Source organism: Numida meleagris, chromosome 1, assembly GCF_002078875.1.
Source record: "Numida meleagris isolate 19003 breed g44 Domestic line chromosome 1, NumMel1.0, whole genome shotgun sequence".
NCBI lineage: Eukaryota > Metazoa > Chordata > Aves > Galliformes > Numididae > Numida > Numida meleagris.
Genome location: NC_034409.1, coordinates 174,594,254 through 174,617,334, shown reverse-complemented (window position 1 = coordinate 174,617,334; position 23,081 = coordinate 174,594,254). Strand labels below are relative to the sequence as shown.

General features: G+C 39.2%; 1 protein-coding gene across 9 annotated transcripts in view; it reads right to left on the bottom strand.

Annotated features, from left to right (window-relative positions):
- Nucleotides 1–23,081, bottom strand: part of ATP8A2 (ATPase phospholipid transporting 8A2) — a 325,803-nt gene that overhangs the window by 242,698 nt on the left and 60,024 nt on the right. For all 9 annotated transcript variants that reach the window (XM_021379136.1, XM_021379100.1, XM_021379117.1 and 6 more), the window contains 11 exons: nt 21,032–21,159; nt 19,869–19,980; nt 19,100–19,265; nt 16,721–16,848; nt 15,977–16,054; nt 14,287–14,375; nt 13,468–13,512; nt 12,210–12,285; nt 3,685–3,790; nt 2,600–2,682; nt 726–775 (listed from right to left, as the gene is read on the bottom strand). In XM_021379136.1, coding sequence (XP_021234811.1) covers nt 726–775; nt 2,600–2,682; nt 3,685–3,790; nt 12,210–12,285; nt 13,468–13,512; nt 14,287–14,375; nt 15,977–16,054; nt 16,721–16,848; nt 19,100–19,265; nt 19,869–19,980; nt 21,032–21,159 — 1,061 coding nt within the window. The remainder of the gene's footprint in view (nt 1–725; nt 776–2,599; nt 2,683–3,684; nt 3,791–12,209; nt 12,286–13,467; nt 13,513–14,286; nt 14,376–15,976; nt 16,055–16,720; nt 16,849–19,099; nt 19,266–19,868; nt 19,981–21,031; nt 21,160–23,081) is intronic.

Sequence of the window (23,081 nt, the reverse complement as noted above, 5' to 3'; positions counted from 1 at the left end):
AGCAAACTAATGGCCCTGAGGAACTTCCATGTGCTTCTGAAATGTAATTATATGGACTCCCTCACTTGGGCAACTGGAAAGTTGATACAGACAAGGAAGAACTATGACAGCATTTTCTAACAGCACCATATGCGGGGTACAGATACTCCTGTCTGTAGAGAGCAGTCAACTTGTCAGAAACCTTGAAGGACTCTTCTAGCATCTTCTAGATTTTCTATATGAAGCCTAAGTAGCTACATTCAGAATGGGAAAAGGTGGAAAGAAATCAAAAGCAATCACAGCTAGCTGTTCATAGCTGGGATGCTTCTTAAAATGAGCACCAAAAAGACTTCCAGCAGGCAACTCTACCTATGAAGTAAAACACAAGCAATTTGCTAAACTTCTGTAAACATTCAGTCTGAAATCATTTCCTTGAAGTAGACAAAGGATACATCAGGATATAAGTGAGGCATGGAGTGACACTCCCAGAACAGCAACTTCACAGTAAAAAGACAGCTTGGGTAGCAGGAGAGATCTCCAAGCTCACATTTGAACAGCTGCCACCAGACACCATTTTTAAGTAACTATCTTAGATCAACATTGGAAAAACAGGGATGGAGGGGCAGGACAAAACTAAGGAGGTTCAGCTTTTCTACTGCAGCAGCTATAAATCTATCTATCCAAGATATATATTTACAAAAAATGTTTTTCACTACCCTGCATTAAATATGTTATAGAAAACTTACCTGGAAAATTCCAGAACATTAAGAATTTCAAAGGTTTTTTCTTTCCCCAGCTACAAAAATAAAGACATTCACTATTTTAAGTATAAACTGCATGATATTCCTATGTGTAAACATACAACTAGTTAAAGCATTTTTGCTTATACATCTGGTGTAAATAAGCTGAGATAATAGCTCCCTCTCCTGGTAAAAGCGATGTAGAGCCTTATTTAACGAAGATAGTCAATTCTACTTGAACTTTTAAGATTGTGGCACTTACTTCCATTTACTATTTTTACACGACTTAAAAAAAAAAAAATCTTACTTTAGAGAGAGAGAAGTATTCTCTGACAATTAAGATACATATTTAATTCTTAAAGGCTATCAACTTCTAAAAGATAACGTGCACAGTCTATAATACAAGTCAAACATACCTTCTAGACTGGTCTAACACTAGCCTTTCCCTAATATACTTCAGGAATTTTTTACTTTAATTTGCAAGTATGTTAGATTTGTGAGTTTTTTGGTGTGTTTTGTCCCCGGGTGGTGGTGGTGGGGGGGGGTTCAGGGAGAAGGTAGAGGATATACAGGGAGCATAAGCAGTTAACCAAAAAGTCACTCCTGCTGCCACCAGTAACCCTTAGCTGGGATTGAAAATGGGGAACCTGAGAAAGTGAAAGAATTAAGAATGTTTTATCTTTGTCATTTCTGTTCTTTAACAGGTACTGGGAGCATTGGTAGTTACTGAAGTCTCAAAACTTCAGTGGCATCTGTGGCACATAGTTCTGGCAAAGTTTAATCGCAGTACAGAGTTGTGTGCCACAAGGCAAAGTTCAGCTCAGCAATAACCTTGAGACAAAAAGCCACCTTGAATGGAGTCATCCATGTTACATACACTACCACAGATGAAGAGAGGTATGAACCTCTGGGAGAGACATATTTTACAGCTGACTAGACAGACCATACTCACAACTTGGCATCACACCAAAGAGCATAAACTAGGTCAAGTGACCTTTCTGCAGAGGGAAGAAGAGCATAGATGGCTCTCAAATAAATGCCTCATCCTAAGCTCTTCCCCTTAAACTAGGCATTAGTTTCCTGCAAAGTAAAAAGTTTGAAATGAGTTTCAGACTGTTACATGTTTTAAGTGCCTAGCTTGGAGTTGTAGTAAAAACTTGAAAGTGAATGCATTGAGAAGAAAAAAGTATATCCATTATTTTTAGTAAGCACCCTACTAGGTATTCCAGAGAAAGTTCTTATCTCAGCTGCAGCTGTACATGTCTGGAGCCACTTCAGCACAAAACTGCAACTTAGGAGCCTGAATATGGCCCCATGAGTTTGAGACTGCCCATGTCATGCATTATCTGTTAGCTACACTCCCAGCATACATACTAAGATTGCAAGGCAGATAATCTTCTGAATAAATTTTATCTAACTTGGAAGAAAAAAAACGTTTTAATACAAGGAATTCAACATCTAGAAGTAGAGTAACTACTAAATACAACAGTCAGAGATGTGCTAGACACAACTTCCAAGAGAAGGGGAGATGTGGCTGTGAGGGACATGGTTTAGTGGGCATGATGCTGACTTTAGTGGTCTTTTCCTACTTTATTGATTATACGACTTCCTTATGCGTGTGTGCTACATTGTGCTTCCCAGGTAAGTGAAACGTTCTTCAGGCACAACTGCCATAATTTCACATAAAGTTCCAACTTCCTACTGCCCATTCCACAGAGAAGGACAGACAAATTGGCATATAAAATAGATTAAGACAACTCTTCACAAACAACAAAAGCCTTTTGTTCCTAGCTTACTAAAAGCCTTATGAGTGAGAACCAGATTGGAAACATTCACGCTCTACATGAGTTTGGCACACTGTGCCATGCAGGTCTACTTACCGCATCAATGATAACCGAATGTGGAGTCCTTCCTGTGAAGACATAACCAAGTTTTTTTGCTCCTTTCACTAAAGCCCCTTCATCTGGCAATTAAAGAAAAGATTAAATTTAATGTAATATGTAGAGGAAGTAAAGTGCAAAGCTCACATCTAAGCAGGACATGGTGCCAAAACAGAAGCCCCCTTTCCCATCTATTCAAACTTCCATGTCTGTGCAACTGCTACAGTAGCTCTGCACACTCACAAGAATATTCACATTTTACTCCTTGAAAGGCCATGTGAGATCAGCTAGACAAACTTCATAATCCATCTGCATAAAACACTCTGCAATTACTGAAGCATTAAGCTCTATTGTTATGGAGGAGTCATCCTTTTCTTCTACATGGACAAGGGAAAATACCTGTTCTGAAAACAAGATCAAAGCTGTGTTACTCTATATTCTTACAGTATGCATCTAAGGGGCAGGAACTGGATGGGCTTTAAGGTTCCTTCCAACTCAAGCCGTTCTGTGATTCTATGACGGGGAACAGGGTCCTGCTATTCTGAATACTGGCCCTACATAGCTCTTTCAGTACTACTGTGCTTCCTGAAAGGACAAAATAGATCAAGAACAGATCCAAATATGGCCAAGACTCTACTCTGTATTGCGCTGGGTCCTGTTTCAGCATCTACTAGATAAAGAAAAATAAATTGCACTCATGCCAAATACACCAAGTAACTGTACATGTGGAAACAAATCACTACTTCCACTTCCCTCTACATAACAAAGTCACGGGAAATTTTAGCTTTGCTTTTCAACCCTGCAGAGAGACAAGAGTGAGAGGCCTCTTAAGAACAGAAGGGATGATAAGCTCAGCCCATCAAAAACATCAGGGGACTTAATAGCAGTTTTGCAGAAGGCATTAAAAGCAGTGCGCGCTGATGACAGAGGATGCCAGATCTACTGCTAGTATCACATAGGACCTTCTTGCTTTTAAAATTAATGATCTTTTCAGAAGTTTCTGGACCTTCCTTCCATCTCCATCCATCCACTCCTTACATCCCTCCCCAGAAAAAAAAAAAAAAAGAAAGAAAGCAGCAACCAACCTGGAGAGGAGGCCTGGTAGATTATTTTATTTCCTTGTCTCTCGGGAACTACAGTGTGACACACAGCCAGCAGAGTGAGGAATTCCTGTATGTGTACAGCTGTGGGCTAGACAGGACACCAGGAGAGTGAGTTTTAGTATTACACACAAGCAGAAGCAGATGTCCCCCAACCTGAGAGGACGACCTCTTAGATCACAGACAAAAAAACTTGAAAAATAAAATAAAATAAATGTATTCCCTGATTGTAGTAGTTGTCTTACTTGGCTCCAGAACATCAATACAACAGAATTAAAGGCCAGCATTTATCAACTATATTGCCAAAGATAAATGTTTCACTTAAGTTGCAGAGAGCTGGGAAGACCTCCAAACCCCCTAACACAGTAGCACTAATTCTGTAATTAAAAACTAATTCACCCTCAGCAAGTTTGCAGACGGCACCAAGCTGAGCAGTGCAGTCAGTACACTGGAGGGAAGGGAAGCCATCCAGAGGGACCTGGGCAGGCTGGAGAAGTGGGCCCATGCGAACCTAATGAGGCTCAACAAGCCCAAATGCAGGGTGCTGCACTTGGGCCAGGGCAATCCCAGGTATTTATACAAACTGGGGAAAGAACTCCTCAAGAGCAGCCCTGCAGAGAAGGATTTGGGAGTCCTGGTGGACGAGAAGCTGGACATGAGCCAGCAGCGTGCGCTGGCAGCCCGGAAGGCCAACTGTGTTCTGGGCTGCATTAAAAGAGGAGTGGCCAGCAGGGAGAGGGAGGTGACTGTCCCCCTCTACTCAGCTCTTGTGAGGCCCCACCTGGAGTACTGAGTCCAGGCCTGGGGCCCCCAGCACAAGAAAGACGTGGAGCTCTTGGAACGAGTTTAGAGGAGGGTGACTAAGATGATCAGAGGGCTGGAGCACCTCTCCTGTGACGAAAGGTTGAGGGAACTGGGCTTGTTTAGCTTGGAGAAGAGAAGGCTCCGGGGAGACCTCATTGTGGCCTTCCAGTACAAGTACAAATATCACTATCATTGTTGGAAGATGGAAAGGATATAAACAGTATAAACAGGAGGGGGGGAATGACTGTTTACATGGGTGGATAGTGATAGAACAAGGGGGAATGGTTTCAGGCTGAGACAGGGGAGAATTAGGTTAGATATTAGGAGGAAGTTTTACCACGCAGAGGGTGGTGATGCACTGGAACAGGTTGCCCAAGGAGGTTGTGGATGCCCCATCCCTGGAGGCATTCAAGGCCAGGCTGGACGTGGCTCTGGGCAGCCTAGTCTAATGGTTGGGGACCCTGTACTCAGCAGGGGATTGAAGCTAGATGATCTTTGAGGCCCTTTTCAACCCAGGCCACTCTATGATATGATATGTAGTGCCCCAAGCTTCATACAGGGAAAAAGGTGTTCACCATAAGATACTGATAATTAAGCAACAAGATCTACTGCTTCGGTAGCTTCCATGACAGCTTTCAACAGATTGCAAGTAATCACACCAGAATTCAACTGATTGCAACTGCACTCTCTGTGAAGAACATGCACAGTGGATAGCTGCTGATTAACCAGCAAAAGAAACCACCGTGTTGCTGTGTAACAGCATATATCATCCACACAAGAAGAAATTCCACCAACAGTGTCTACAAGTTCAGCATCATGACAGCACAAAATACAGCACATCATTGAGACTGCATAGTCACCAGGTACATCCACAGCACTGAAGATGTCATAACACTCATCAGCAAATTCTAGCAATTATTGCTATAGTGATTTGAAGCAGAGCCCTCTGTCCCGTTCTTTCCTCCTTTCTACCCCTCCCCTCTTGCCCAATGTTTTCAGGCTCATAGCAGTTAGGAATAGTACTCAGCTGCCCAGATCAAAACCAGGCACATTAACGTCATACGCAGTTCACATTTTTACTAGGACACTTTGCTGAAACTGTTTCCCTTCATCACGCTCTACCCATACTACCTGTAGTTGTTAGCATTGAAACCTTTTATCACAGCAGCCATTTGTGCAGTGATGGAGTCATTTTAGCAGAAAAATCACTGAAGTCATCCTTTGCAGTTGAGCTTGCAAACTTTCATGAGTTTTGGTATAAGAAAAAAATACCATGTCTCCAAAATTCTAATTAGGATAGCTTATTTTATACTTTCTCTCAGAGCCAGTATGATGTCACAAGTATTACATGAGCTATCAGTACATCAAGGTCAAAAGAAATACTACTCTAATATTACAAGGAAAATCAGATGGAGAAAAATACCAACCTTATAAAATGAAACAGGATTTTCATCTACCGAAATCTTGTAAAATCATCTAGTAAAACAGGATCCAAAGTTTTTTTTTTAAACAGTCAATTAGAAGATGCTTCTACACTGTCTATTTTGCCAGTGTACACTAGAATGTTTCACAACAGAACTCAAAGGCTATGTTCAAATGAGCACTTTTCAATTGAAAGCTACATGCCACTAAATATTTTCTGATGTGTAAAACTTGTATTCTATGTATTTTTCTCAAAAATGCAGTACTACAATGTGAAATACACCACACTTACTAAACAACATCCTGTAACCACTAACCAGAGACATTAAAGACTCCTCCATCGGAAATGGAAATTTAAAATGCAGCTTCTCTTAGTTAGAGCAGCAGCATCCACAGCTGGCTCTCAGATATCTTCATACTTCTCCATCTACCTCATGCTACATCACTGTTTCACACGGACAGAATTTTCTTTGAACAGAAATTTCTGAACTGCATGGTCACATGCCACTCAAATAACCATTATTACATTTGACATGCAGAGTACAGAGGCTGTGTTCAAGAAAATGAACAGATTTCACATTAACAAGGAGTGGTGTGAGAAATTGTAAGTTCACAGCATATTACTGTTCATAAGGTTACTGTTGCTCCACTGTTTCCAGTGAAAGCCATGAAAGATATATCTCTCTCTCAAAAATGCACAGCCTGCCAGACTCTCAATTCAGCATCCGCTGCTGCAGACCTTCAGTGTCCTTCTCACAACTGTATCACCTAGCCTCTTGCATGCTTTCATACAATCTATCAGCTAGAAAAAAACCTGTCTCTCGTAACATCATCGATTTTAATCCTTCCTACATATATATATTTCTGCTTACAGGCCAGCAGGGTCATTTGCTGCTGCGTTGGTATTTTCACATTTCACAATGGACTCCATGGCGATCTTCCAAACCTACAGCTTAGTTTATCATGTCAGCTCTTGCACACAGCTGTCATTTGTTTTCTTTCTATATTGTTCCAACAATGATATAATATTTATTGCACTGTCATGAGTCAGGATAGAATAAACATTCTATGTCTACTTCAGAGCTGTGAACAGCTCATTCTTATTAATGGCTTTTGTGGTAATTTATCCTCTGCATCAAGCAAAATTTAATCCCAGAAAAGATGGAAGCACCATAGGTAAACCGATCCTGCTTTATTACTTGTTTTCCTCTATTTAAGGCAAATCTCAGAAATTTTGGTACTCAGATTCCTACTGACGGTCTCTGTGAGGCATTCCTCATAAGTTTTATTTTAAGCTCAGCTGTATATTCTCCCAATTCCATTTTTTCCTTCCTCTTTAATCTGCAGCAGGAACAAAGCTCTCATTCTAGGTTCCTTCTTCCCTTACTCCCCTCCCTGGGTGCCAACAGCTCTGGGCCAAAGCTACTGCATCCTTCTGGATAATGTGAGAAACGCTCAGCTTCAATAATTTCCAGTGAGGCGAAGATCGCGGTGAAGCAGCAAAGTTTTTATTCATTACTGTAATAGCAGGCACACACACCTTTATGCCAAGGGACAAATCACTTCTTGTTATATCCCTTTTTCTCCCGTCACAGGTCTTTACTTTCCTGTTTCCTATTGGCTAGGTAGTCCAGGCTTACACTCTATGTGACACATTTGCTAATCTATTTTTCCATATGAGGCCTACCACCAACCTATTGTTTTTCAGACCATTTTACACATTGCCTTGAATACAGGAGGGCAATACTACTTGAAGCTGTTATACCTGTTTTATCCCATGCCAGGCTTTCCTTACCCTACTCTGTATTTTTCCTTCCCTTACTGCTTACAAAAGCCACATTTAAGAAACTCATATCAGAAAATACCTACAGGTTACTAAGCCCCAGTTGCTGACTTATGATACCTATCATGCTGTGCTAGCAAGCATAAACTTAATTATATATTTACATTTATTTAGCAATCTTTCCCTTGTATATTCCTTCGCAAAAGCTCACACTGTTCATTTTTTATCACAGTGGATATTGCTCAAGCCCTCTGGATTAGTTTCTTACCCTGGTCAGGGCATCCTAGCCTCTGCTCTATTCTGCTCCTCAGCATCTTTCTTGAAGCAACCATTTTGTAAGGAAGTTGTAAGTTCAGTAAGGGCCTATACATTGGTATTGGAAGTTTCTACTGCAAAAACACAATCTAACTCTCACAATAAGGTCAGTGTGGAATACCAGATGTGTAACCACTCCATCAGCAATATATCCCACTGGCTAAACTTAATTCACATTCTGTCTCTAAAGTAGGAGCTACAGACATGTTGAGACATGGTCTCATTTCTGGAAGCAGTCTCTGGACTGTTACCTACAAAGCATAATCTACAATAAAAATAGATTTGCCTTATTTTGCCTTATCTAGAAGGCACAACATTAACAATTATCGAGCAAAACACAGAGCACTGGTCAGAAAACCGTATCAGAAGTTCTCATCCTCTGTATACATGTTCTCCTTTACTAAGTGGGAATAAACACTGAGTCGAAACTTGGTCTTTTGGGGAACAAGCCACTCTCTGCAGAGCTACATATCTGCATATTGCACGTGCAGTTATGAGTCCCTCACTCTGAAGAATCTCCATTATTTGCAGCTAGATGGTCATAGCCTGATGAAGTTACAAGGAGGTTACATGTAGATTTAAGTTAAATGTAATTTCTTTATTCATTTCTAGCAGTATCAGATCAGTACCTCTTTTGTAATATTTCCAGATAAGCCAGACTGATAGATTTTTGAGCAACTGGTCTAGAAGTGGCCAACAGGACACTAAAGCACAATATAACAAGTTGACCTTACTACTTTAAATAAATGCTGTCTATTCTGTCAATGACAGCTAGTCAAATCTATTTCATTACTAGAGAGAATTATAACTCACTATCTTAAAAAGATATAAAAATTCCTACTGTTTTGCTCATAAAACTATTTGGAGAATAGCTGAGGATCCAGTCATGTTGGCCACCTCTGGAACAGAGAAGCTGGTAAGGCTGGTGTGAATGTTTCAGAAACTCACTCAGGAACACATTAAGGGACACTGGAATACCAAGTGAATTAAATACAAGTTTAGCTTGTCAAAACCACTGAAAAATAACCAGTGATTGAATGCCTGTACTTGAGTAAAAGAAAAATGCCCAAGTTTCATATGCAGCAAGTGAGCTGCAAAAGAGTGAAAAGCATGTCTTGTCAAGTGACTATTTAATTGTGAGATGGAAATGCATATGAATCAAAGGTGCGGCACTGAATTTCTCCATGTGAAAAAACTGCACCCACTGACATTCACTGACACTTGCTGAACATTTATGGAGACCAAACAGTGCATGTGAGTACAGTGAGGCAGTGGGTGGTGCATTTGAGCAGTGGTGACAGCAACATGAAAGACAAGCCATGTTCCAGACAGCCACGCACAGCTGTCACACCACAAAATGAAGAGTGTCTTAATCAGCTGATCTGCACAAATTGGCTAATGGTGTGGTTATGTTGAAAAACAGTGCTTTATAGTTGATAATTTGCTCTATAAAATAGTGTTATTGTGCTCTGTTGTATAGTATGGAAATAAATATTATGGATTTTTTTTTTCATTTTCAACTTGGAAAGAAAATTATTTGGCGTTGAGACAGCTCTTGAAGTAATACATGCAAGTGGATTGAAAAAAAAATACGACAATACAATCTTCACAACCAAAACAGTGTGCTGTTATTGAGTGCTTGTAGAAGAAATCACACTGATAGCTCCAGCTGCAAAAAGGCAAATGCTTAAGGGGAATTAATTGCCTTGCTGAATACAGCAGCATCTAACCCCACACGGCTGCTAGTGCTATAAGACCCATTTCATCACCTCAGTTCTCTAAATGAGTAGAGACTCATACAAATGCGAATAACATCTGCATGCATCAGCTAGCTATGAAAATTAAGACACTGAAGTGATCCACATAGGAGACAATTTATGCACCTGAATGACAGGCCTAAAGCTAAAGGTTAGAAACAGGCAACTTTTCAGTCTCCTCTCTCCTGTAATCCAGTCCTCATCTCATTGATGCAGCTTGAGAGAGAGACACAGATTTTCAAAGAATGCAAAGAATGGATGCAACAATTTGCCTAGGTCTTACACTAAATCATTGCTTCTCCATGGGTGGCATCCATCCCTCTGGTACAGTCAGGCTCCAAAAGGCATCTTTGGCCTACATAAGGCCCATCTCAAGTATCATCAGGCAGAAATTTCCCCACTGCTTGTCTGATAGCTGAGTTCACACAATGAGTTCACTCTAACAGTGCAATAACGGTACTTTTATCTATCTGCACTCAAGTTGCCATCTAAAAGGAAGTTTGAGTACATAAGAGCTGAATGTGCTGAACAAGGTTTCTATCTGAGCTGTCTTTACAGTGACACCTAAGGATACTATCTAAACCTATTTGTCTGCTACAGTAGTGAATATTCCGTCCATCCCACAAAGCAGAAGCTCTATCCTGAAGAGATAAAAAAAACAAAGAGATACCCTAAAGTTAAGGAGCCACCTCAAGGGCAGATGAGAAACTCTCAGTCCATCTAATGTACACCTCTTCTGCTTAGCATATTGAAACAAAATCACTTTTATAGACCTCTAAAAGCAACAGCTAGTGAGTAAGAGCCCAAGCACATATTAGCTATAGTCTGCACCTAAATCAGTAGCCTTTAGTGCAGCAGCTACCACTTTGGAGCCAGCAACTACCATAAACTGTAATTGTAACTGCACATAAATAATGCAGGATGCCATCCAGAGGGATCTGGACAGGCTTGAGAGGTGGGCCCATGACAACCTCAGGAAGTTCAATAAGGCCAAGTGCAAGGTCCTGCACCTGGGTCAGGGCAATCCCAAGCACAGACACAGGTTTGGCAGAGAATGGCTTGAGAGCAGCTGTGAGGAAAAGGATTTGGGAGTGTCGTTGATGAAAGACTCAACGTGAGCCAGCAACGTGCATTTGCAGCCCAGAAGGCCAACCATATCCTGGCACACATCGAGAGAAGTGTGACCAGCAGGTTGAGGGAGGTGATTCTGCCCCTCTACCCTGCTCTTGTGAGACCTCACCTGGAGTACTGCATCCAGTTCTGGGGCCCCCAACACAAGAAGGACATGGAGCTCTTGGAGTGGGTCCAGAGGAAAACCACAAAGATGATCAAAGTGCTGGAGCACCTCCCTTATGGGGACAGGCTGAGAGAGCTGGGGCTCTTCAGCCTCGAGAAGAGAAGGCTCCAGGGGGACCTTACAGTGGCCTTCCAGTACCTGAAGGAGGCCTACAGGAAAGACGGGGAGGGAACTAGATGATCTTAAAGGTCCCTTTCAACCTAAACTATTCTATGACTCTATGATAAACAAAACACAGGAAAAGGAGGTAACCCTTGTCCTGGCTGTAAGTCTTTCTAGTGCAGATGACTGCCAAAGCCACACAGGAAGCCAGTATATTATCCAGAGAGGGATAACAGGAGCTGTCTTCAGACTCCATCACCTTGAGGAATTTAATGCAATGCACAGTAATTAAATATTCCTTCAGATATTTGCACCATGATGCATTTCAAGTTGTTAATACTGTAAAGCAAAGCAGAAAGCAAAGCTTTGCAGCACAAAACCAGCATGTTGTAACTTTATTTTAGATGCCCATACTAAACTTAGCCATCCGAGTTACAGAAATTATACTGTAAGGAGAACAGACTGCTAACCAAGTTTGTTTTGTGCTTGCCAATATCTACATCTGATACTGTGGGACAGCTTCTGCAGAATACAAGGGTCATGCTTTTTTATTTTCTCTCTCCTTTTTTGCTAGTGATTTCAATTCCCAGGTATCCAGACAGATGTTTTAAAGCTACATAGTTTCTAAATAAGAAGAGAACTGACAGTCCTAAGGAGCAGGTCCCCTTGGGACATAACCAATTACGCAGTCACTGTAAGCTTAGGCTTGCAATTAAGTCCTAATCTGTTATGTCCTTTACAGAATCTCCATCATTTGCAGTATTTAAAGCAAGTCTCAACACAACCACCTTTGTAATGTCCTGGATCATTACTAAAAATAAATAAAAAAAATAAAAATTAAATTTATTTTAACAGGAAGAGGTAGAAGGAAGCCAATTTGTTTCCTATTTCTCTCTGTGCTTTCATCCGTTTTATGACAAACCTGTAGAGCAAACTTGATCACACAAGCAGATACGTTTAGCGCTCAATTTCAGACAGGTCTAGAAAACAGGCATTTAAGAGACACGTGACATTCACGAAGTAGACTTACATGGTCATTTTCGATGTTTTGCAGCAGTCTTGGGTCATCAAATTCACACGATTCGCTGGTAGAAGGAGGTAGCTGGCTGCAGAGCAAGACAAGACAAATATAACAGTGACGATATTGCCGTTCTTATTACTTCGTTTCTTTTTATTACTTCCTCCATTTTATTGGAGAGAAAGAAATAAAATGAAATCCTATTGCCCTAGCAAGTAGCGTGAAAAGATCATAAAACTAACACACAAAATGCTGAAAATAAGTAACGCTTTCTTCAAAACACCAGCAAGGAGCCTAAAAGAGTTATGCTTGGAAATGTACTTCAACATTCAAGTGTTGGTACATTTCCTAGGACAGGTGCAGCAGAAACAGCTTTTAAGTGTTCTTAAAATACACTGATTTCAAGTTTCCTCTCTAAGTCAGTGAGTTCTGCATAGTCCAAATTAGTACCTGGAAGAAATTCTTCTACAGAGCTGACTAAAGGAAGTATATGAGGACAGAAAAAAAACGTCAATGAAAGGAGCAGCAATGCAAAGGGAGAGAAGCCTCTACAGAAATTCCATCTCAGCAGAAGTAGTAGCCTCTCACATCAACTTCTAGGAAGAAGCAATCACAAAAATCAGAAGGACTAGAAAAGCCTAACTTAGCTCGTAAGAAAATAGTTTCTTAACAGCACTCGGTGTCTACCTGTTTCTTTAGTGGGAACTCACATCTTACCCAAATTACTTTGAGTATTTGACACTCAAAGCCACATCAGCCCTCTTTGGCTCTTTCCCACTTCCTGTTAACCTGATTATGCTACACTGACACCTCCTGTGGACAACTTCCTTGTAGGTTTTCACTCCATACTTGTGGCACTTCCACATCTAGCACCTTCCCAACTTACCTAGTAAAACACAACATTTCAATTAAGAAATTCTTTTTCTTCTGGTCAACTTTGAGCTTAGTGGAGGAGAAGCAGTACACTTAGCTCCGGTGATTGTATGTGAAAGTTACTCTTAGCTTGTAATTTTGTTGTTGGCAGTTATAAATAAGCACTGCATTAGCAGGCATCCACTGCCTATCCTTCACCCTCCTGTCTCCATCACCTTCTCCCTGTGGAAAAAGTTGCATCACCACCCACCAGCCCTAAATGCTTTTCAAACAGGAGCCTACATTCAAGCACATTGCTCCCTTGCACTTCTTTCAGTTTCAAATTTGAAAGTAGTCTGTTTATACAGTTTGTTCCCACTCTGCTACACAGAGCGCAAACACCTTGGAATATATTTACCTGAAGTCTTCCGATGAACGTTCTCTTTCCAACTCTGGAAAATGACTGAGGGATAAGATGGGGAAGAAAAAAGCCTATTAAGCATTTATTTTACTTTGCAAACTAGAAAATAGGTAGAAGGCAGAGGTCAACGAGCCATCACACATACAAGGACACAGTGGAAACATGGATTCAGCTTTTCAAAGGTTTGAATAGTATTTTCTGCCTTTTTAAGTATCTAAATTAGCTACCATGAAACTCAAAGGCTAGTTTGCATGGAGACCTTAAGACTAGTCTTTTAAAAATTAGAAAAGACAAAAGATACAGAATCTGAGAGTCAGAAAGCCAAGTGTTCAGAAATACTAGTGTGATTCCAAGAGATCCTTTTGATAAAAACAGCACAAAAAGTTAATTGGGCATCTCTCCCGTTCAAGGAAGATTTAACTCCTGTTTTCTGAGAAATACAATTACAGTTATTTTACTGTAGTGAAATTCTCATTATTAGAGGAAGTCATGGAAACAAGATAGATTATTTCTGTCTTCAAGCCACATCTTCTTCCCTCTGCAAAGGGCCAGAGGGTATTTAGCACTGCTGTTTTAATTTAAGTCACAAGCAGACAGTTAGGAAGCAAATAAGGTTATTTCTCTTTTCATGTAAAATATTCTCCAGGTTTGTGTTTTATAATTTGTGTTGCAGGACATGAAAATGAAAGCTATTAACTGTGACCATAAAATGCTACAATATACATCAAACAAAATGTTCTAATGGTATTCTGATCTAAAACTATCTATCATTGTCAAGCACATGTTTATCTACAGTTTCTAAAAAGTCATACCTACCCATATGTCACTCCAGCAATACTACATTTCTTGAAGTTCATGATATTACATGTTAGAGTACCTGTTTTATCTGAAAACAGGTATTTTACCTGGAAGAAAAAAGTTAAAATTAAACTGCGAAGTAACAAAACTGAAATAAGTGGAAAACAGATTAAGTTTAAGAAAAATTCAGGAAGAGACCTAAGACTCAGAAATATCACAACACAGGTTTATTACAGTTTGGTTTGTCTCATCTAAGCTAAAGGAAAATAATCAGGAAAGCTCTTTAATGATGTTATCTCTTATTTATCTCTAAATGCAGCAAGGATCAAGTAATAGATATTAATTGCCAAAGTTCCAGTTATACTGGCTTATGCTAGTTGAACATTCACTGAATCTTTCAGTTTTATTTACACTATACAGCAAGACAGGAAATTAAAGTAAAGGTTCCTGAAGAATCTGAAGCATAAACAGACTCAAGGTTCCCACCTCCAATAAGCCACAACAGACAAAAAATAGTTGCGAGCTAAATTCCAGTGTGTTACCTCTGAATCAGTTAAGATTGTAAACCAGCAAATATTTGGAAGGGATGGTACTACGACAGGAGTCTGTCCATTTAAAGACCAGAATTTTTCTAGATTTGCAGAAAGTTTTTCCATCAAGATCTGCAACTCAATTATATGACACTGTACTAAAAGTTATTACATTACCAGTTCAGGGATCCTTTAGTAATGCATTAAATCATCTCTCACAGCACTGAAAGTGGAGCCTGAGCAAGTCAAAGTACATACCCCAAAATCTGAGAAACTTCAAATTGTTAATAATTCTGACATATAAATAAGCTAAAAACACCTGTGATCAAGTAATTCAACATTTGTAGGAGGCCAAATTATTGTAGTAACTTCACAACAAAGCAACGCAAATACAAATTACATTTTAGCAATTATAAGGAAAAGCTCAAAAGATATAGGCAGCCATTCTGCTGAGCAGCACACAATGATTATGCATTTTACATACATACACATCATCTCCAAGATTAAGTTCACACGAACTATGAAATTCATGTGGTTTAGTTACACACTTATGATTTTACTGGTCAAGGAAAAAAAAATAGGATTTCTCAATGGTACAACACAATTTCAATGGCAAAGTTGCAATCTCCAGTAGCTTTGTTGTGGGAAGCACTGACACTTTGACAGCCTCACCTGCAGAACTGCATGGTATTTGTAACAAATAACTTATAACTGCAAGTTAATATACAACTGTTATTAAAGGAAAATGGAAAAGCACATCAAGGAAAACAATCTAAGCTAGGAATAAAACTGCATCTTTTTTGATTTGCAGTTCTTGTGAGGCAGTCAGAGACAGGAAGAACTAAGAAAGGCCAAGGCTGTTTGGGGCTTCTCTTTAGCCAAGCTTATTGCTGTATATCCTGCTCTGCTACAGACAGTCATGAGCACATATACCTCAAGGACAAAGTCAGTTCTGAGAGAAGGTAGGAAATATAGACTCAATTCTCAGGCTTAAAACTGCTTGTATGACCTTAAATCTAACTTTATCATGCGTCATAATGGCAAGACTTGGACTAATGAAAGTGAAGAAGTTGCATTAACTGAGCCACAATGCAACAGAATAAAGCACGTTTGCACAGCATTTTCACACCTTCCATCTCCCCAGACTGTACAACAAACATTAGAAAGTTTTTGCTTACCTGCCCAAGTTCCTCATTAAGATTTGAGGTTCTGGCCATTGCAGGCGTATCTGTTTCAGGATAATACATATCCATGTCCTGAAATGAGAGCAAAATTAGATGTATACTAGGCAAATTGAACACTGAAGTCTCCAATCTTCTTGTAGTTTAGAAGAAATGCTATAACTTTACTGGAAGTTCAAGGGTTAATGTATACCAAGACAAGGAATATCTCTCTTCTACTTGTTAACATTCAGCTCAAGAGGTGTGGGTTTTTCCAGTACATAACTGAAGAGGTACACACTTTGAAGTCAAAATTTGCCTGAATAAAGGTATTACCATTTTATAGCATAAGGCACCACCAACTCATGTCTTCAGAGAAACATCATAAATATCATGACTCACACCAGAGTAGACCTGAATGCCAACCTCTGGATTTAAAAGGAAAAACAAACAAACAAAACACCTCACTCAAACAAGTCTAGCCTTTCTCTCTGCTGTGGCTGAGAGAAGCTATAGGGTACCATGAGGAAGTCAGCTTAGAGATTCCATCATCCTCAAAACCTAAAATACATGAAAGCAATCATTTATACAGCAGAGCCCCCTACAACAAAATCTTTTTCTTTCTTGTGGAACACTACTAATACAAAATAAATCCTCTGAATGTTGTCTTACCCTCAAAACCAGAAATTCTGGTAGAGATTTCAGGTTTTTTTTATGTCATTTTGCAGAAGTGATTACAGTATATCTATTCTTGTTACTTACCCAATTTATAAAAAGAGCTTGCGTGAATTTGACAACTTCTAATGTCACCAGAAGACTAATTGGAATAAGGTTGTTGTACAAGATTATAAATGTCAGCAGATTGTACCCAAAGTTGACAGACAGCATTTCTGCAGACCAAAAAACATAAGACAATGATACAGAAGGCAGAAATCTGAGTGGCACAGTATAGGAAGAACCATCTTTCTGTAGTTGGCCTGACCATATTTAGTAGCACTAAAATAACTAGTAAGTGTGTTAGCTTAGTATAAGGGTCTTTTTAATATTGTTTTGAATATTTCATATATAAAAACACCCACAGAACACATGCCTGGAGATATAGCATACTATGTCAGGTGAAGAGTAAAACTGTTGGGGCTATGTATTAGAGATAAGAACACATTATGAGAATTTTTTGCTGAACAGATGGCGAGATGTATGATGTTCCACACAGTAACCCAAAATTAGAGATTTATCCAATGTGTCAACTACTCCAATTAAGAGCCACCAATACCACTCATAACAGAGCTTTACCCTTCAGAAACTATCCTATATATCTCAGTGGAATTAAAAACAAAGAATAAAACTTGTTCTAAAAGCTGCCAGCATTGGCAGACTTGAGAAGTCCTTCATACTAAAGAAATATGAGCAAGCACGGTGACATAGTCATCTAGAGAACAAACTAATTGAATCCTGCTTAGGCAGAAGAGCTGTTAGTAACAGAGACATAGGATAACAGCTCCTCTCTTCTCCATGATGTTGACCACAACCTCTTTACAGTAGACATAGTTTCCATGTTTGCATTTTGCACTGTCATTGAAGCTTAGGGAGGCAGTTTGATCGGCAGAGCCCAGTACATTGGGGTCACAGCTCATAACTAAGTAACCTGAGATGAAGACAGAGGAGCAAACTAGGAGGAGACAGAAGTCAAAGTGTTGCAGTTTGGACTCAGGCACCTCCAAGTGTGAACATGCGAGTTCCATACCTTTGATCAGTTATCATGAAGATCAGAAACACATTTGACTGGAAAAAAGGCTTTTTCTAATACAATCTTTAAAAAAATTAGACATTTAATGAAAATTCCAAATCAAGCCTGACAAAAGAATTTGCCATGTGTAATAGTTACAGAAGTGATAGAAACTGCGTGTTCATTTCCAGGAAAGCACCTATAGAGACTACTGTCTCATCCTTATTTATTACAGGTTGCACCTGTTCCACATTAGTGCAAGCTCATGAGTTTGTTTCACTCATCTTTCCTTCCTGTCATTTGAAGGCATGAATTTAAATTCCCTCATTAAAAAGTAAGGTGGAAAATACTATTTGAGAATCGCCAGTATTGCTACCAGAAGACACTGCAACTACCACAAATTAGAGTCAAGTCTGAAGCACATCCATGCTCTTACTATAAAAGAGTTTTTCCCCCCAATTACTATCATAATTGTGTTTTGTCTTAAAAGTGCTGAAGATACCCTTTGCCATCTGTTTCACAAGCAGAAAGACAATTTGCCATCACAAGCAGAAAGACAATTTGCAGTGAGAATCATTTTCAGATCTGCATCTCAAGATGTTTTTAACAATACATTTCATATCCAGATAATATAACCCCCAAAACAGAAGTCTAACGGGAAGGGATGCATTTCATTCCCAAGTGTTTGCACGTGGTCCATTTTTTTTTTTTTATCTGAGCTAATAAATTCAAGGAGTACAAATGAAACCAAAAAACCTCTTTAAGCATACTAACTAATCAGTTTTCTTATTACAAATGACAGACATCAGAAGCCAAAGAGACTCAAACATCACCAAAATCACAAGCACAAAAATTACAAGATTTAGCATGCACTTGAGTTCTCTACAGAAGATTAGCATGTAGAAAAACAGGAAAAAAAACACATCTAGACAAATCATTTTCTTCCAAATAGAGGCATAAAGCCGGAGTCAGTCCCATCAAGACAGATACCTTCCATCTTACAGTCATGTATAATCAATTTACGATACATATAGCAACAGTACATCATCTACTCTAAAAAAGTTCTGTGGAAATGCAGATGCAGAGGACCTCCACGGAGGTGATCGCCTAATGTGAACACCAAATATCACTCTTGCCTCTCTTCTGTTTCTTTCCTGCTCCCTGAGTGGAAGCCCAGTGATATTTACCTAACCTTGAAAACATTTTAGTAACAGAAGTCTCTCTGGACAGTTAACTTGAGCTAGCCTATACTAAAAAAAAAAAAAAAAAAGCCATCAAAAGCTAGTAACAGGCTTTGTTTCTTATGTTTCTTTCTTTCTTTCTCTGTTTCTTATTTTACCAATTCATTTGGCAGAGTTAAGACCCTGGCTGGCCATACAGTCTGACACATCCCAACACACAGCCAGCATACTCACCGTTGGAGCCAAGGTACCACACGACTTCACCATGTGTTCTGTTCCATAATAAGGCACCTACAGAACTCACAAGGGCCATCACCAGGAGAATACAGAATAAAACCAGGATCTGCATGTTGGTTACTTTCTCCACATTTGATCTCTTCAGAGGTGCTTTGGTTGAATTCTGAACAGCAACAGAAAGAGTCAGGTAATGGCTTATACAAATAGTTGCAGAGGCAAATTAATTCTTTATTCTTAATGTCAGTTACCGAATTTAACATTTCAACTCTACGTAGATCAATTTTGTATGCAAAGACCAGAAAAGTCAGAATAGTAGCCAAAACTCCATACGACTGCTAAACTGACAAAAGATTGGAGAAAGAGAAACATGAAATACTAAAGATCTCATACGCTCCCCTGGCTGTCCATCCCCTTGACCTGGCACTAAGACAAAGAAGAAACTGTAGTCTTAACCTGTCTATCTCCGAGTATTAAAATAGTGGGCAGCCATTAGCATTTCTTCAGCTGCTAAAGCTCCATTTTAAACGCTGCATACCCAATAGACAATTTATAAAATAAAATACTATTGATTTTCGTTGCATATCAAGTATTTTAAGACATACACCTCTTAGTTTTTGTACATATACAACTTTAAGCACAATAGAATCCTTGTATTCCTCAAGCTTCTACTTTAACAGCTATAATGAGTCAAACCATTTCATGAGATCAAGTAGGAAAGACAAATAGAATACAGAAAAGAACACACTCCAATTCTTTAAAGACTTACCTGCATGAGTTTTGTATCAAATCCTGTATACACAACAATACCCAAGACCCATTGAGTGTTTCTCAGTTGTGCACCTCTTAGCAAGATCTGGTCTGGACCAACGGGAACAGGACTGCAAAGCAAGAAGCAAGCAAGCATCTCAATTCTTGATAACAATTTAGGAAAACAGTTCTCCTTTCAGCTTTAGTTTCCTCCCACCTCAAGAAAAAAAGGAAAGTATTTTAATCATCTTATATTGCCCACTATCTTATAATCATACACACAATATACAGGTTTCATTGCTCTGTTGAAAGCATAATCTGTGCTAAGCACAGCAGGAAGAAGTTGATTCTAGGGAGCTCCTCTAGTTTCCCAAACCGTGAGAACCTGCGGCAGCTCTAAGCCAAAGCTTACTGTCTGCTTCACTTTGGCTAATAAATTCTCTTTCATATTCATGGCAGAGAAGCATCACGCTTGCAAACAGATCATCCATTCAAAGCACACTACAGCTGTACACATGTCATTAAAGAAGTATTTTGGGAGAGCTGCATTACCCATGTGATTTTTAAAGTAATATGCAAGTGATCTTTAACTCTTCTTGCATCTGTCATCATTCTGCTTAGTCACTCAAGTAGTACAGTTTTGGTGCAAGGAAACAAGTTCAGTAAGATGAAACCTGTATGCTCCTGATGACACTTCAAGTTCTATTATTTAAAGTACTAAAATCTATTTTCTAAGAAGTTCTTTTCTTTCAAGAGTTGCAACAGATCCAAGTCACATCGACAGAAACTCCAGATTCTGGAATCATTTTCCCATATAGAACTGAGCTTTCTGCAGCCTTTAGCTCCTGTTGGAAGATAAAGATTTTCAGTTTCCTCTGCACATCTCTTGTTGCAAGACAACCCTAAAAATATAAACATTTCCTTTGCTCCTTCCAAAGTGTCACTTTAGCTAAAGAACAACTATGATTTCAACGAAGCCGTGTCTCCCCTGGCAAACAGAAGGCTCCACAGAAAGGCAGAATTATGTCATCCTATACTGGCAAATGCTGATTCACAGCTGTTCACTGTTATTCTTTTCCACTACGTCATGTAAAAACAGATATATGATCAGTGTTGCAGTAGAAAAGCATGCAGGAACTATTTGTAATGACAACAGTCAAACTCCTTTGGTTAAGCTGATACCTTTGACCATCTAAGCGTAAGGTCCCAGTGAAGTCATAGAGATGACGGTTTGGTCCTTCGCATTCTATCCTTCCAGATACTTTCATCAGTTCCTCTCTTGACTGGAGACTAGCAGTTTGAGACAATCCCTGCAGAGATCAAACCAAAGGAGATTATTGTCAAAAAAATGCTGTTAGAAGGCAAGAAGGTAGGAAATGTTATTTTCTTTTAATATTTAATATAAAAAAATTGCTTGAATTTTTTTGTTTTTATTTTCAGACAAGTATTCCCTAACTTTCCTGCAATATTTAACTATTACAGGCACGTGAGCTTGCTTATAGAGATTGCCTTAAATCCCTCTACCCAGAAAGCCTACACGACCTCTGTGACCAAGAGAATCACAGAAAATTCATAGCCATAAAGCATGATGTTTGCACATGTGCAGGAGGAAGTAGGAGACAAGCAGTCTAAACAGGCCTGGCTTTTCTCTCAAAGTACAGTTCTGCTGATGTGTTACTACTGCTAAATATAGTCATTCCTAACTGTAGACTCTTATAGGTCACTACAGGCATTATGCTCTCATCGTACTCAAGGTTAATTTTCAATCCAATATGCAGTTATAATCTAACATATTGCCACTCCATCTCAGGGACCACACACGCACAATATTCCATTGCTTTTCAACTCTGAACACTTCCATTTGGTTAAGAGTGATCCCCTTTGAGTTTCTTTGGCCAGTTTGACCACAGCACCGCAAGCCAGAACAAGTTTTTAAGAGAAGTCCCCCAACAGTTTGTTTTTGTTTGTTTGTTTTTTAAACTGTATTTTAAGTATGTGTCCAGAAGCAAATAATATCAGACACGAATACATGATCTGATCTACTGGGCTGACCCAGAGCAGGAAGCCATGTTTTCACAAGTGTAGTAAGCAAATAGCAAGTGTATAGCTTTTAAGATATATATAGATCTTATATATTTTTTAAAAACACGCATTATACATATACACATGATTTTGAAATACTGATACAATCAAACTCATTTTTTGTAACTCTCTGGGAAAGAGGGCAAAGATTCTCAACTGGTTCTAAACACCACAATGAACAGATTTTGTCAGCAAAACTAGAAATATCTGACTAAACTCCATTACACACCGCAAACAAGGAACAAATTAACTGAAGCATAATGAAAAGCTCCTTTGAGCACTCCAGAGGGAGAAGTAACAGAGTGGTGTGCGTGACAGCAGAAACTGCAGCTCTGACCACAAGTAGAAACCTCTTCTTTTTTTTTTATCACAAAACCAGCACTTGAATCCTGCTTATTCTTTGGAAGCAAAATGTACCAACACAGCTTCTTGATTAAGTTCTTTATAATGAATTACTAAGAAGTGCTTGGGTTTACCAGTAAAATTTGTATTAGCAAAAAGTAGCTTGATAAAAATTCATCCATTAGTGGACACAAATTGCTTAGAATTTCACCTCCACAGTTTCAGAGGACTAGTGGTGTTACTTTACTTTTAGTACAGACGACTTTAGCTACATCCCGAAAAACAGAAAAAAGTTTCACTCAAAAAAAAAAAGAAAGTTGTTTTCAAGAAGTGCTTTTACATAAAAACTCCACCTTTGGGGAAAAATTTATTATGGTTTACGGAAAGTAAGAGGCACAAATAGATGCAGAAGGCTCCATCACTGCCTGAAAGTCTATTATTCCAAAAGCTATTCCAGCAGATCCCATTTATCAGTTTCTAGTTTTTAATTATAGTTCTGTATCTTCTAAATATGAATGCAAGACCTACAGTTATTTCTCAGTGCAAACTATACAACAGAAAATCCACACCAGGCTTGTCCCAACCACAATGTCACACACAGGTAGGAGTGACACCTCAACACCTTCTCAGTGTGAGAGCTATGCTCAATTCAGTGAGGTAGAGGGAAAATCTATTTGAAGTGTTTTACGTGAGTCAGGTTAAAGTTAATGCTTTCATAACCAGTAGGAAAAGTGGTCAAAGCGCTCCCTGGACCTCAAGCAAAATATTACCAAGGTCTGCTTGATTTACCTTTGTAGGCTTACACCCT